This window comes from Oryza brachyantha, chromosome 1 (genome assembly GCF_000231095.2).
Source record: "Oryza brachyantha chromosome 1, ObraRS2, whole genome shotgun sequence".
Taxonomy (NCBI): Eukaryota; Viridiplantae; Streptophyta; class Magnoliopsida; order Poales; family Poaceae; genus Oryza; species Oryza brachyantha.
The window spans coordinates 30,283,255-30,297,884 of NC_023163.2; the positions used below are offsets into that span (position 1 = coordinate 30,283,255).

The following is a 14,630-nucleotide window of genomic DNA, read 5'->3' on the forward strand; positions in this document are numbered from 1 at the left end:
TTACTGCTGTACGAGAATATATATGACATGGACCCCAGGTATAACATGATTTCGCACTGGAAACAATATGCTGCAACATGTGCACGCATGCATGCACATCAGAACAGTGTCACAGACCAAAGTGGTGGACGTACGCACGATGACGACAAAACCACATGAAGAAAAAGGGTAAAAAGGCCGCAGCGAGCTTGACTAGACTCAAACACATGATCTGTCGCCACTGTTGCTCGTCTACGCTCTTTTACACCCACGCTGATTGATATCCATTATTAGCTGTTAAAATAAATAAAAGAAACACGCCACACCATCCTTCCCATCTCATGACCTCGTTCCAATCATGAAATTCCCAACCTCATTCACCCTACTTTTTCGCTTATATTTATATATATGGAAAAGCTAACGGATTTCGTCCGACGGGATGATGAAGTTCTTTTGCTTAATTATGTTTGGAGCATCGGTTAAGTCGTTTGACTACTTACATAGCGCTGCACATACGAGGGGTATCCCGTTCGACGGGATACCGTGCTATAGTCGTTCTCTTATATATAAATTTAAATTTAAATTTTTAACTATAAAGTTAATTTTAGAGTTTTTTTACTAAAGCTTATTCTATATTCTTAGCTTTTATATGTATATAAAAGTTTTATTCATAGATTATTTTTATTTACAAATATATGTATGGCAATCACCCTACTGTTTAGCTTACAGTAAGCTTAAAAAATAAAACGATACATTAACAATTAAAATATATATTTAATTACTTATTGTTCTAAATCAAATGATATAAATTAAATTACCATTAAAAACTCAAAATGAAATCCGAAATTAAACTTTAAAATTTAAATTTTGGTATATACTTGTACAAAGTTGCCAAAACAACGAGACATGTACACTCCGTCCGTGTGCACAGGTGGCATCGCACGGGTGATAGATATGCTACCATGCCCCGCGCATTATCACCCGTAACTCCGTAACCCACACCCTGCTCGCCAGCCAGAGCTGGCCGGCCGTTGCGCTTGGCCGTTCGTTCGCGTGACGCCCTCATTGCATCCAGCGGCTCGTCGCTCTTTGCAATCGGAACCGCAATTTTGTGCGTTTGCGCGCAAGCCACATGACGCATCCTCGTCGTTTCACTTCGTTTGCAACCTTATATTAAAAAGATGATTTAGAGTTTTTTTTAGCATAGTTTATTTTTTAGCTACTTTTATATTGATAATAGTACGTAGATAAAAGTTTATTTATAAGTTATTCTTTTTATAAATATATAGTTTGATTTTTTTTACCGTATAAGCTAAACAGTAACCCTGGACGCTGATCATTCACAAACGCACGTACCACGTCGTACCGTGCCCGTTTTCCCGTAACACGCCGACCGCGCCGGCCGCGGTCTGCGCCACGGACGCACGGCAACGGCAACCATCGGCGCGTCAAGTGACGCGCGTGCTGGTCACGGCGAAGCTAATGAAAACATTATAAAATCCATCTCCCTATCCTTGAATGCTGAAGAGCGAGATGGATGCATCTGTCTTAAAATACAAAATAACACTCGTTTTGTTCTATAATACATGTTTTAATTATACAGATTCATTCACAAGTAAGTGTATATGTTTTATGAATATTTTAAGTTTATTAGCAATCATATATTTAGAATTAGAACATCTTCTTATATAAAACAAATATAGTACTAATACATAGCTTGACACCAATTGGTACGCGTTATCTCTGTCATTATCCTAATTTGTGATAGGAGCAGGAGAGAATGATCTATCGATCGTCACCACTCACCAGCAGCCACTAGCTGTAGGATCGACCCAGCCTGAGCCAAAGCTAGCCACTAGCTATAGCTATCCACTGCGAGGAGATTAAGCAAATGTTTGGCTCTAAAATCATCGAAACGATTTAAATTATAAGCATCAATGCAGAATTATTTTTATTATAGTATAAAATTTAAATCATATAAATATTTATATTTTTGAAATTAAAATACTGCTCCATCCATGTTAAAGCATAGAGACTTCTCATTTTTTATAAAGTTATTAATGAATAAGGTAATGCACTGTTGGGATCAATGAGATTAGACAATATGAAAAATAATAAAAGAAGGCTACAATTAATTAATTAAGATGAGAAGACTAATAGGTACAGAAGTAGCTCTATTTCGAGATAAATTTGTTCCTAGAAGTAACAGAGGGAGAGTGCATTTTATTATTTATTTTAAAAATTTAAAAATAAACCCTCTTAAAATTTATTTTTATATTTAAATATTTTGGTTACGCACACCTCATCTGAAATACCAACACTGCTACGCTACGAGCAGTGAGTGTAACAGAATACTTGCCACGTCAGTTAGCACTAACGCAATCAAATCATGCTGCCATGACATGAGTGCCTACCGCGGCTGAAGATAATTTTTTGAGTGTCTGTTTATCTAAAATAAAAAATGTTGAAATCATGAGAAAAAAACACACTGAAGGAGAACTATGTAGGTGTTAAAATTCACCAATATGCTACGGACACATGCGTACATCGATCCTCTTTACCCGTCGGGCGGGGGCAAAATCGTCTGTCCCTCCTCTGGATTTTCGAAAATGCAATGAAAAATGACTAAAAAGAGAAAATGCCAAAGTAGCGGTGTGCACGTGACTTATATTAGTATTTTAACGAATCGCTGTTTCGGAATGGTATTCCAGCGAACCTACGTTTTGATAATGACTTAATGTCCATTTTCTCGTGGGTACGGGCACTGAAGGAAAAACATTCGCCGATGGCCTGTTGTTCGTGCAGTGCGGCCCCATGCTGTCTGGTAGAACCACGTATACGTCACGTTGCTTATTGCACATCTTTGTGCACTGACATCTGCTGCCCACTTTGCTTTTAGCAGCCTGCCTTATCAGGAGGGCTTTTTCGATGTTAATGTTTCATTCAGCTTTGAAATAAGAAAAATAATTTATTAACAATTTAAGAATAATTTACAGAAATTTTTTTATGTACAAACTCTTAGCAATTTAAAAGTAAATGTTAAAATAAACCGTGATAGAAAAAACCCTAAATCAATTAGGTTTGAATTTTAGTTTATAAGCTTAAGTATAAACAAAAATATGGTTAGACCTTTAATGGGTAGAGTAGGAATTGTTGGAGTGTATAAAGTGAATTGCCCGCTTTTCCTATCAGCTTAGGCTTTTAGGTGCAACTGGCTGGTGCATGCAACTTAACATGGTATCAGAGCCAGAGGTCTCGAGTTCGAGTCCTGGCTGGCGCGCAATTAAATAAAATAATTGCAGCGCCCACTCTAATATTCCACGCTTGAGACTTGAGGGGGTCTCGCGTGAGGGGGAGTGTTGGAGTGTATAAAGTGAATTGCCCGCTTTTCCTATCAGCTTAGGCTTTTAGGTGCAACTGGCTGGTGCATGCAACTTAACAGGAATTTAAATACTATGAAAATGCTTTGCCGATCCTATAAGCCAAAAAGACCCTTTACAACGTGTATGATTTTTTCATCAAAACACTTTGGTTGCGTTCTTTTTGGCAAGATTATTTCTCGGCGTTAACTGTATATTTTCATGAATGGCTAAACAGTATATTTTTTATAAAATATTTTTATAGAATTTGATCGTCTCATATTTTTAAAGTAGATTTTTAATTTTGTATTAGTTAATTTATACAGTAAAATAACTATAAAATCAAATAATCTTTTATCTTTTATATTTAACATAGCAGAATATTGTAGCTTTATATACTCGTGTATAAGCACGTTTCGGTCATTCGGTGTGATTTTTGCGAGCGTCTTTGTTATGGAAAACAATTGGTGGATCGCTGTGTGAAAGGTGTCGTCCGTCTTCTCTGCAACCCCGCCTCGCCTCGGATGGTAATCTTGTGTGAAAGGGTGTTTATTTATGGAAGTTTATGGGTGGCGCACCATATAGGTTGTTTGGTTGTTAGCTAGGTTTGCTAGAACTAACCTTGGACACACTAGCATAAAAGTGTAGCAATGAATTTGTTGACCACAAGTGGAAGATGTATTTTTATTTCTTAGTTGGACATTTAAATTGTAATTATTTTTTTACAAAATGACAATATGTATTAATATGAAATATTTCACTTCACAACATAAAGTTCAAATTTAACTTTTATAAATTATAATGAAAAAATAAACTAAAAGTACTGAGTACATATTCATAATTAAATTTGTTATTTTTGTTAGAACTTATATAATTTAAATTTGAATTTGCATATTTGTAGAATGATATCTTATATTAATTTAACTATTTAGGTGATATGTAGAAAATGAGTGAATATTGAACCGAGCAATGAAAATACTTTCGCAGCATAAATGTGGTATAATTGTAGAACTCGGACCAAAGAGTTGGGATAGAAAAGTAAATGGGGTGTGACGTATTTACAAACGAAAAGTAATTTATAAACAAAAGTCTTATATACGTATTCCTAGCTATCTAAAAAATAAACTTTAATGAAAAAATAACCTCAAATATAATATTAAAATTTAAAATTTATCTTATAAGCTAAAAATGGGGTGAGCGCGTGTATAACAGGCTGCGGTACGATTGAAGTGTGACTTAACGAGGTGAGGCACTGAGGCAGCAAAGCCAAAAAGCTCTGCATGTGTGCGTCGTCTTTTGTGTGTAGTGGGAAAACAAAAAGGCAGACTGATTGACCTATCCTTTCTTTAATTAGGCTAACCTTCTGTTAGTCTGACACGCTGTGTTGTTATTTCGTCCGGCGTTCTCGCCATTGCACACTTCAGTGGGCAAAAGTGCTATGCTTCAGTACACACATGCTACTCTCATTCTCACTACTCTCACCCATGCAACTGCTAGCTCAAGTCAAGTGGCGCCATATACACAATTTATATGTGTGAGCAGAGCAAAAAAACAAACGCAAAATCGTGGTCACAGCAAGAGCCTATTAGAGGGCGACGAATATACCGAGAGCGTAGCGTGAAGCTGGAGTGACCGCAACGATAGCGCAGCTGGGCACAGCTCCATCGATCGCTCCAAACTCCAAAACGGTGCAGGCGGCAGAGCCCTTTCACCTCAGCCTTGTGTCGTCAGATCTCTCGTGCGCCACATCTTTATCGGCGTCAGCGCCGTCATCGTCGCTGCAGCTCGTTTCCAGGTTCTCTGAAACTGCTGAGATTATCATGGAAGCTGTGGAAGAATCCAATGGCCGGCACGGCGACGACGCCGCCGGCCGCCGGGCGTCCAGGAAGGATCGCCGGAACGCGTGGGCCAGCGGTTTCATCCTCGGTAAACACCAAGCTTTTTCCCAAGCACCGGAAATAATAGTGGTTGTTTCACCGGCAATTGCGACGATTTTGCAGTGAACAACTTCCTACAGTACACGGCCTACTTCGGGGTGTCGACGAACCTGGTGAACTACCTCAAGTACAGGCTGCACGAGGGCAGCAAGTCGGCGGCGAACAGCGTCACCAACTGGCAGGGCACCGGCTCCATCACGCCGCTCGTCGCCGCCTACCTCGCCGATGCCTTCCTCGGCAGATACTGGACCATCCTGCTCTTCATGGTCATCTCCATCCTGGTATGGATTACGGCGTCCGTCCTGCGACAAGAATCGCCGTCCATGTCGATCGGCGTACGTGCCGGAAGCTCGCTCACGCGCGCCGGCTAGTGCTGCAGGGCTACGGGGTGCTGACGGCGAGCGCGGCGGCGGCGCTGCAGGGCGCGGTGTTCTACGCGGGGCTGTACCTGCTGGCGCTGGGGAGCGGGGTGCTGGTGGTGATGGCGCCGTTCGGGGCGGGCCAGTTCGACGAGGCCGACGAGGAGGAGCGCCGCCGGCAGAGCTCCTTCTTCAACTGGTTCTACCTCTCCATCAACTTCGGCTCGCTCGTCGGCGGCACCGTGCTGGTGTGGGTGCAGACCAGCGTCGGGTGGGGGATCGGGTACGGCATCCCGGCGATCTTCAGCGTGCTGTCCGTCGCGGTGTTCCTCGCCGGCACCGCAGCGTACCGGCGGGGCCAGCCGCCGGGCGGCAGCCCGCTCACGAGGGTCGCGCAGGTGGTGGTCGCCGCCGCCAGGAAGTACGACGTCGAGGTCCCCTCCGACGCGTCGTTGCTGCACGAGTGCGACGTCGTCGATGGCATGTCGGCGATACAGGGGAGCCGCCGGCTCGTGCACACCGCCCAGTTTAGGTGAGTAGCCGTAACGTGCATCGCCTTAATTTTTGGAACATGTCAAACACTCCACTACCTTGCTCTGTATCCACTGCTAGTTGCTCGTGAACTTTTTCTTTTGAAACACAGTATACACACGTAACGTATACACAGGTGCATATTTACCCTGACCTATGAACGTATACACATACGCACTACGTATATCGATATCTTCGGAGACTAAGTTGATATATTTTAATATTAACAAAAAAAATATTATGAGCTATTAAATTTTAAGTCTTTAAGTATAAAATTTGATAATTACAATATATTAGGTACTAAGAGACATTAAATTTATCTCGCAAATAATAAAATATGAGCAATCTTAGTACTTGAGTAATATCGAGAGATACCAAAATTTTAGCGTAAAATTTGATACCTTCTAGTACTTATAGTAAAATTTTGGTACATTCGATATCTTCTCAACGGATGTAAAATTGTTTATAAAATATAATACGTCTCAGTAGTTCTAAATTTAAAATTCCTCTTCCTAATAAGTTTTGTAGGCTACTTGTCTCCTTGTCCAATGACATGGTTGGTCAACCGGTGTACCCTACTTAAACAGTTGGTGATATGCAACACCTAATTTGCACACTGTTCTGTGACATCAACGCTAGTTATTTCTATGGAATAAATTACATGCGATTAATTTGTAGAGAGACTTTCTCAACCATAAGGCGAGAGAACAATAATTGGAAGCAGGTCTACCGGAGCTTGGGTTATCTTTCAAAATGCTAGTTATCTTATCCACGAAAAAATATTTATATCCGGCGAATACTTTTGGTTGACATCAAGTCGTCGAGTACTCGAGCATATACGGTCCCCTTATCGATATTTTCTTGAAAATTATTTTAGAGGTGAATGAGATGTAAGTTTGTCTCATGCATGGGTAGTCAATTTCTTATCATTTTCCTTTTGGTTCTGACCTGGGGTCTCTTTTTCATATACTACTACATATCATTTTCGCATGCACCGTTTCAACATCCCCTACGTTCGTTTACGCCACAAGTAATTTACCTTCCATGTACGCACGACTATGTTTGGACTTAGAGTCGACAATAAACAAATGGTGTAAAAAAGTTAGAAAACTTTTTTATACTCTGTCTTTTATACGAAGTACGTTGAATTTTACATTTACGTTGGATCAATACTCTCATCAAATTAGATAATTAAATATCATCTACCTAGTTGCAATTTGTATTATCATTAAATTAGCTTGAAACATAATTTATCTTTATTATAAAAAAATAAATAACACGAATAATTGAACGTAGGTTTAAAAGTTAAATGTAATAAATATTTTAAAAAACAGAGGAAGTAACCATATTGCTTGCACTAAATCAATCGCTTTCATTCGTGCATACACGCGGCGGCCGGTGGTTGATTCAGGTTCTTGGACAAGGCGGCCGTGGAGACGGCCGGCGACAAGGCGGGGCCGAGCCCGTGGCGGCTGTGCACGGTGACGCAGGTGGAGGAGCTCAAGTGCGTGCTCCGGCTGCTGCCGGTGTGGGCGAGCGGCATCATCTTCGCGGCGGCGTACACGCAGATGAGCACCACCTTCATCCTCCAGGGCGACACGCTGGACCCCCGCGTGGGCCGCTTCAAGGTCCCCGCCGCCGTGCTCTCCGTCTTCGACACCCTCAGCGTCATGCTCTGGGTGCCGCTCTACGACCGCGTCATCGTCCCCGCGGCGCGCCGCGTGACGGGCCACGACCGCGGGTTCACGCAGCTGGCCCGCATGGGCGTCGGCCTCGTCATCCTCACCGTCGCCATGCTCACGGCCGGCGCGCTCGAGGTGGCGCGCCGGCGCGTCATCGCGCGGCACGGCCTGTACGGCGACGTCGGCGACGGGAGTTACCTGCCGCTCTCGATATTCTGGCAGGTGCCGCAGTACGTGGTGGTGGGCGCGTCGGAGGTGTTCACGTTCATCGGGCAGATGGAGTTCTTCTACGACCAGGCCCCCGACGCCATGCGCAGCCTCTGCTCGGGCCTGTCCAGCACGTCGTTCGCCCTCGGCAACTACGCCAGCTCGGCGATCGTCGTCGTGGTGGCGCGCGTCACGGCGCGCGGCGGCCGTCCCGGCTGGATCCCCGACGACATCAACCGCGGCCACCTCGACGACTTCTTCTGGCTGCTCGCCGCGCTCTGCGTCGCCAACTTCGCCGCCTACCTCCTCATCGCACGCTGGTACACCTACAAGAAGACCGTACACTAGCGCCCCCATACGAGTCCCATGGGCCGGGCTGAAACGACAAGAGTGTAATGGGCCGGGCTAAATGGGCTTGGCCCAGTAAAAGTTGTTTAACTGTAGTAAAACCCAATGGAAATATTACCAAACCGAGTCATGAGCTTTTTGGCTTTGCATGCGGAGCCTCTGCTTTTGAAAATTTCAAAATCCTGCAGAAGTGAACTGAAAATTCATGCGAGAATCGATTCAAAGTGGTCTCAAATTCATGAGTTCAAAGTGGGATAAGGATTGGCGCTTCCAATTCATCAACGCAACATTGGTTGTAACTACAAGTTGCGAATTAACTAACCAAGAAATGGACCACTTCGCCGCATGGTTCTTGCTTTGCGAGCGTCAGTAGTGACGATGTCGCTAGGCCGATTTCACCCTCGTCCTAGTCCATCCTTTTCTTAAATGTTTAACGATATTGATTTTTTTATAAGCGTTTTATTATTTATCTTATTTAAAAAAATATATAATTATTAATTATTTTTATATTATTTCATTTATAGATAAATATACTTTTATACATATAGTAGCTTTATATATTTGATAAAAAAATTTAAATAAGACGAATAGCCAAACATTTATAAAAAAGTCAACAGCGTCAGATATTTAGGAACGGAGGAGACAGTACTCACGAACACGCATAACCTATTTGAATTGGCCAGTTTTATATTTTTTTGTTTGTGTTTATCACGAAAGCGACGGCAAAACGATTGCGTACGCACGCCTGCTTCCTGTCAGAGCTACACAAGTTGGAGAAAGATAAATATTTGTTTTCTAAATAAATAATTTGCAGCTCTAACCTTGTAGATTTGCACCTTGAACAATGTACACGTTTGTTCTCTGTTCATTGATAATTAGTTACTGCTGCTGCTAGTTTTGGACCAAACATGACATGATAATTACCTGGCTTTGGATCATGTCCCTCCAAAATTGTCATCATATAGCCTATCTTCTCCTGAATGGACTGGGACAGGGATAAACCTCACGCAAAACCACTCTATGAGTAAACTGAACCGCTGCAAATTAAACAATGAGTAGCACACTGGTGTTCCAAATGGCCATGACTAATTGCGAGACTACAGTAGATTGCTCATGCAAAAGTGCAATATAATTTCAAAATTCAATTGAAAGCGAGCTGGAGCACACCAGTCCTCTTGCCTTGATCAATCATCAAACCATGGATCTTAGAATACTATATAAGCGGAAGAATCCAGGTAAGGTACACTTGTTTCAGTTTCAGAACAACTTCAACCTCAATATATTTTGGACTAGTTTACCTTCTTAACAATAGCACTGAATGTCTGAATCTCCTGATATGTGTGTGCCCTTCTGATATATATGTTTCGCATTACGTACGCCCAACGACTTTGCAGGAAGTTAAATTAATTTGAATAAACCATCTCGATCTCAAACGCATTGTCGATGAAGGAGTATTAATGCACAAACTAATCGTTCAGATGCTAAAATTTTAACGCTGGAACTAGGAAGAATGTCTACCTGGCCCTCGAACAGAGGAGATCGATCGTGCTATACGCCGGTAGAGACGACCAGGGTGGCGTCCACAGTGACGTTTTGGGTGAAAGGCCCTAATTTGTTTAGCTATTTTATTTATCGACAAGCATAGAGATGGAGAAAAGGGCATAGTTAATTGAATCGATTAGCTGTTGGATTAGTGGAATAAATCTTTGGTGCATGCCTTTCATACTTCAGAATTCAGAAACTGTGCAGGCAGCTGTTGATTACAGCTGCATTATTCTTATTTGCTGGTTGTTGCCGGCGAGCATTTGCCTTTTGCACTGTTGCAAACTTGCATACTTGCAGTGTTTCTTGTTCCTAATTTTGATTCATGTGCTTAAGTTTGATGGTTTGCATGACTGCATACTGGTCAATCTTTAGTATCTTTAGCTTTAGTTTTATCTGAAATTTATATTGTTACTGTCGATTATACGAATTGGCACTACGGATTTGAACTAGTAAATTTTGTACGAGTACATATAGGTGCTGTGAACATTGACATTTAAATATGCAAATACAGTCGACTGCCACACGATGATGGCCGTGCCCGGTGAAATTAAATTAATGAAAGATTGCTACTTTGCTCATAACGAAAGAGACCAATTCAGCGCTGCCGTATGCACCAAGTCATTCTGATTCTATAATCCAGCTACTGTTCTAATTAACTCTGATGGTTAATCTGGTTTGCTGCTGCATCTTTACCAGCTTAACGCAATGTGCTTGCAGCTTTCTCTCAAGACAAAGCAAAAACAGGTAAAAACTCTTTCTCCCCGGAACACCTCCGTGCAACAAACGCGATCCCTCATCTGTCCTGTACTCCTCTAGTAATTGAATAATGTACATGACATATATTCTAGTACATTTCTGAACTCTTCACGTTTCTAATCTTGTGTTATCCCTCCCAACCGCAAACTCCAAATGTTCACTGTCAGACGGAGGACCGTTGATTTTACTCTGTATTGTACTTAAGTTGCACGGCATCGTAGCTAACCAAAAGACAATCTTTAGTTATATATATTGCTCACTTCTATCCCGAAATATAATAATTTTTAGGATTCAAATTTATTTTAAAATACAAAAACTTCTATTAATATTACTTATGTTTCAACCTATCACAAAATTCCACGACTTCTCACGTACTTCTACCTCTTAACCGATAAATTCCCCTAACTTCTTGATACCAACGTGCAGCTCTAAAACTTTTTATGTTCTTAGAAAGAGGAAGTGTTCACTTTTTATGTTTCTTCTCTTGTTTGTTCCAGAATAAGTTCAATTTCGTGCAATCATTATAGGAAATAAATGAATTAAAAATAGATAAAGTGGGGAACAATAGCATTAGGATTTGATGTTGTACAAATATTCTACTTTTGTACTGGTATATACATGATGACAGAAAAATAAAGTTATTTACATGCAGAGGGTGTACTTAACAAAAAAGGCAAAAAAAAAAAAGAGAGAAGGAGACAGGAAAACGGCTAGCCTGAGCTGTCAAACAGCATAATCACAATGCTAATGCACTCCACAAGTCTATATATACAGGGTATGTATCAATCCTGCAACAAAGTTGATTAGGTCATTTGCCTCTGCAACTTTGACATAAACACGGGCATGTCCACCGAGCCATGCAGGAGCGCGCTCAACTCCATCTCCTACTGCTCCCCCCAGCAGAGCCATCACCTGAACCCGACGCAGCAAGATGCTTCGGTAATCTGCAGTGCGAATCAAGAACTGGATTACTACTACCGCTTCTACGACGTGGACGAGGCGGCGTTTGATGGCAACGAGGTGGAGCTCGTCTCCAGGGTCTCCAAGCTCGGTAGGGTGGACTACTTGAGCTCGCCGTACCAGCCGTCGTGGCCGACGGCGGCAGCGCACGCCGCCGGGTCTTCGTCGGAGACGTCGCGCGTTAGGAAGAAGAGGTTCTGGGACGTTCTTCAGAGCTGCAAGCAGAAGGTCGAGGCCCAGGAGGCTATGGAGGCGCCGGCGGCGGCGTTCCTGGATGGTGAGGGTGACGGGGTCGGTGCCGGTGATGGGGGTGACGGAGGCGGCGGTGGTGGTGGTGGAGGGGGGGCTGACGGGATGCGGCTCGTGCAGCTGCTGGTCGCCTGCGCCGAGGCGGTGGCGTGCCGCGACCGCGCGCAGGCGGCGGCGCTGCTGCGCGAGCTGCAGGCAGGCGCGCCGGTGCACGGCACGGCGTTCCAGCGAGTCGCGTCGTGCTTCGTGCAGGGGCTCGCCGACCGGCTGGCGCTGGCGCACCCGCCGGCGCTGGGCCCGGCGAGCATGGCGTTCTGCATCCCGCCGTCGTCGTGCGCCGGGCGCGACGGCGCGCGCGGCGAGGCGCTCGCGCTGGCATACGAGCTCTGCCCGTACCTGCGGTTCGCGCACTTCGTGGCGAACGCGTCCATGCTGGAAGCCTTCGAGGGAGAGAACAACGTCCACGTCGTGGACCTCGGCATGACGCTCGGCCTCGACCGCGGCCACCAGTGGCGCGGCCTCCTCGACGGCCTCGCCGCGCGTGCCAGCGGCAAGCCGGCGCGCGTGCGGGTCACCGGCGTCGGCGCGCGCATCGACACCATGAGGGCGATCGGACGAGAGCTCGAGGCGTACGCGGAGGGGCTAGGGATGTACCTCGAGTTCACCGCCATCGACCGTAGCCTCGAGAGCCTCCACACCGACGACCTCGGCGTCGACGCCGACGAGGCCGTCGCCATCAACAGCGTCCTGGAGCTCCACTGCGTGGTGAAGGAGAGCCGCGGGGCGCTCAACTCGGTGCTCCAGACCATCCGCAAGCTGTCTCCCAGGGCGTTCGTGCTCGTCGAGCAGGACGCCGGTCACAACGGGCCCTTCTTCCTCGGCCGGTTCATGGAGGCGCTCCACTACTACGCCGCCCTGTTCGACGCGCTCGACGCCGCGCTCCCGCGCTACGACGCCCGCCGCGCGCGCGTCGAGCAGTTCCACTTCGGTGCGGAGATCCGCAACGTGGTCGGGTGCGAGGGCGCGGCGCGCGTGGAGCGGCACGAGCGCGCGGACCAGTGGCGCCGCCGCATGAGCCGCGCGGGCTTCCAGTCCGTGCCGATCAAGATGGCCTCCAAGGCGCGCGAGTGGCTCGACGACAACGCCGCCGCCGGCGGCTACACGGTCGCCGAGGAGAAGGGCTGCCTCGTGCTCGGCTGGAAGGGGAAACCGGTCATCGCCGCCTCGTGCTGGAAATGCTAGACCACCACAAGGTGGCCGGCCGGCCGGAGAGAGGTATATGCGTCAATGCGTGGACGTAAATAAAGAGAGATCGATCGATCGAACACCATTATCCATGGATGGTGAGCTCAGCTGACACCATGACGTTCAAGCTATCTCATCTGTATGAGCATCAGCACTTGTATAAATAAGCCCCTCTGCTTAATTAGAGGCTTTTTGTTTAACAATTGGTGTGTAGGTTTTAATGTTTAATTAGCTCATCTAACTGCGTACAGGAGGGTTTTCATGTACCTTATATACTTATATCTTCCTTTTTATTTATTTATTACTGGGAAATGCTGGTACGTTGTAACGAAAAAGAAATTAGATTGTGACACCTTGCACAGATGACACTCCTGACTCATGTAGTCATATGGTTGGCTATTGGATCATGCTCGCATTACTCGTATCCTGGAAATCGCTTCACACCACGACAGAAGAAAATGTCACGTCAACATCACATCACCCTTGGCTAGAAATAATAAAGAAACTATATCACAACTAATGACGTTAAACTACCATAAATTAATTAAATCCTTATATACAAATCACCTTCCTAAATTTTCCATTGGTTTCTTTTAGAAAGAAATGATTTAACTAGCATGAGGAAAATGTCTCAATTTGCCCCAAATATTTTAAATGACATATTAGGGACAGGTCGAGGAGTAAGGGGTATACCCAGTGGCACGCGTGGGTACTTTTGGGAAAAAGAAAAGAGTTTTTTTATTTGTTTGGTTGGATTCACCTGAAAAAATACGGGTGAGGGGTGGTCTTTTGGTTTTTTAGGTAAAAGTCAAACGTCGTATTTACAGTAAATGAATTTTTTTATATATTTGTTTTCATCTATCTAAAACCAAGACTGAAATATAAATTATAATAAAATATTCTAAAATCAACTTCAGATTTAAGATTGAAAATTCAAATTTAACTTATGAGCATAACCAAAATCGAAAGGAGGAGGTGTGCTTTTTTGGGGATTCTCTTCTCTTGTGTAAAAAATTAGAATCGATAGAAGAACCTAAACAAATTTTATGTGTTTGTATGGAATTTTGCGATTCTCTAGACAATTAAGGATCACAATATGTATCAACTAGGCCCTTGCTTATAAATGTAAAACCTATTATTTAGTCGACGATGGATGAAAATATAGAAACACTCGTATATTCTATACTAGTAACATTATAGTACAAGGGCCCCATGTCACAAAAATGGGTTGGGAGTTTCTTTTTGCATTTTTGATTTATTCTCTTGTGGTACATGTGTATAGTGAGAGGAGAGACACAAAGAGTTGAGATATATTGTAGAACGAGTCAATGATGGTATGGTAGAACAAGTTTAGCTAGAGCAATCATTAAGGATTATATTCTTTGTATCCCAAGAATGAAACAACATAAAACATAAAAATAATAGATATGTAACATAGATTATTGAAAATAATGTGCCTAAATGTTTGCAAAA

General features: G+C 44.0%; 2 protein-coding genes across 2 annotated transcripts; both read left to right on the forward strand.

Annotated features, from left to right (window-relative positions):
• Positions 1-4,852: 4,852 nt before the first annotated feature.
• Positions 4,853-8,608, forward strand: LOC102713691 (protein NRT1/ PTR FAMILY 8.1-like). Its single transcript, XM_006645122.3, has 4 exons — positions 4,853-5,264; positions 5,339-5,556; positions 5,655-6,166; positions 7,577-8,608. Exons 1-4 carry the CDS (start codon positions 5,159-5,161, stop codon positions 8,400-8,402), a joined length of 1,662 nt encoding a protein of 553 aa, XP_006645185.2. The 5' UTR covers positions 4,853-5,158; the 3' UTR covers positions 8,403-8,608.
• A 1,867-nt stretch (positions 8,609-10,475) lies between these two features.
• On the forward strand, positions 10,476-13,466 carry LOC107303918 (GRAS family protein RAD1-like). The gene is made up of 3 exons (XM_040530023.1): positions 10,476-10,553; positions 10,644-10,691; positions 11,511-13,466. Exons 1-3 carry the CDS (start codon positions 10,476-10,478, stop codon positions 13,152-13,154), a joined length of 1,770 nt encoding a protein of 589 aa, XP_040385957.1. The 3' UTR covers positions 13,155-13,466.
• Positions 13,467-14,630: the final 1,164 nt, after the last annotated feature.

What these genes read in the sequence shown, in the direction of transcription:
- LOC102713691 (XM_006645122.3), top strand. Translation starts at nt 5,159, where the DNA reads ATGGAAGCTGTGGAAGAATCCAATGGCCGGCACGGCGACGACGCCGCC. An exon ending in GGCCAGCGGTTTCATCCTCG is followed by an intron (nt 5,265 to 5,338) that starts GTAAACACCAAG and finishes ACGATTTTGCAG; the next exon opens with TGAACAACTTCCTACAGTAC. An exon ending in GTGCACACCGCCCAGTTTAG is followed by an intron (nt 6,167 to 7,576) that starts GTGAGTAGCCGT and finishes TGGTTGATTCAG; the next exon opens with GTTCTTGGACAAGGCGGCCG.
- LOC107303918 (XM_040530023.1), top strand. Translation starts at nt 10,476, where the DNA reads ATGGCCGTGCCCGGTGAAATTAAATTAATGAAAGATTGCTACTTTGCT. An exon ending in GAGACCAATTCAGCGCTGCC is followed by an intron (nt 10,554 to 10,643) that starts GTATGCACCAAG and finishes CATCTTTACCAG; the next exon opens with CTTAACGCAATGTGCTTGCA. An exon ending in TCAAGACAAAGCAAAAACAG is followed by an intron (nt 10,692 to 11,510) that starts GTAAAAACTCTT and finishes AAAGTTGATTAG; the next exon opens with GTCATTTGCCTCTGCAACTT.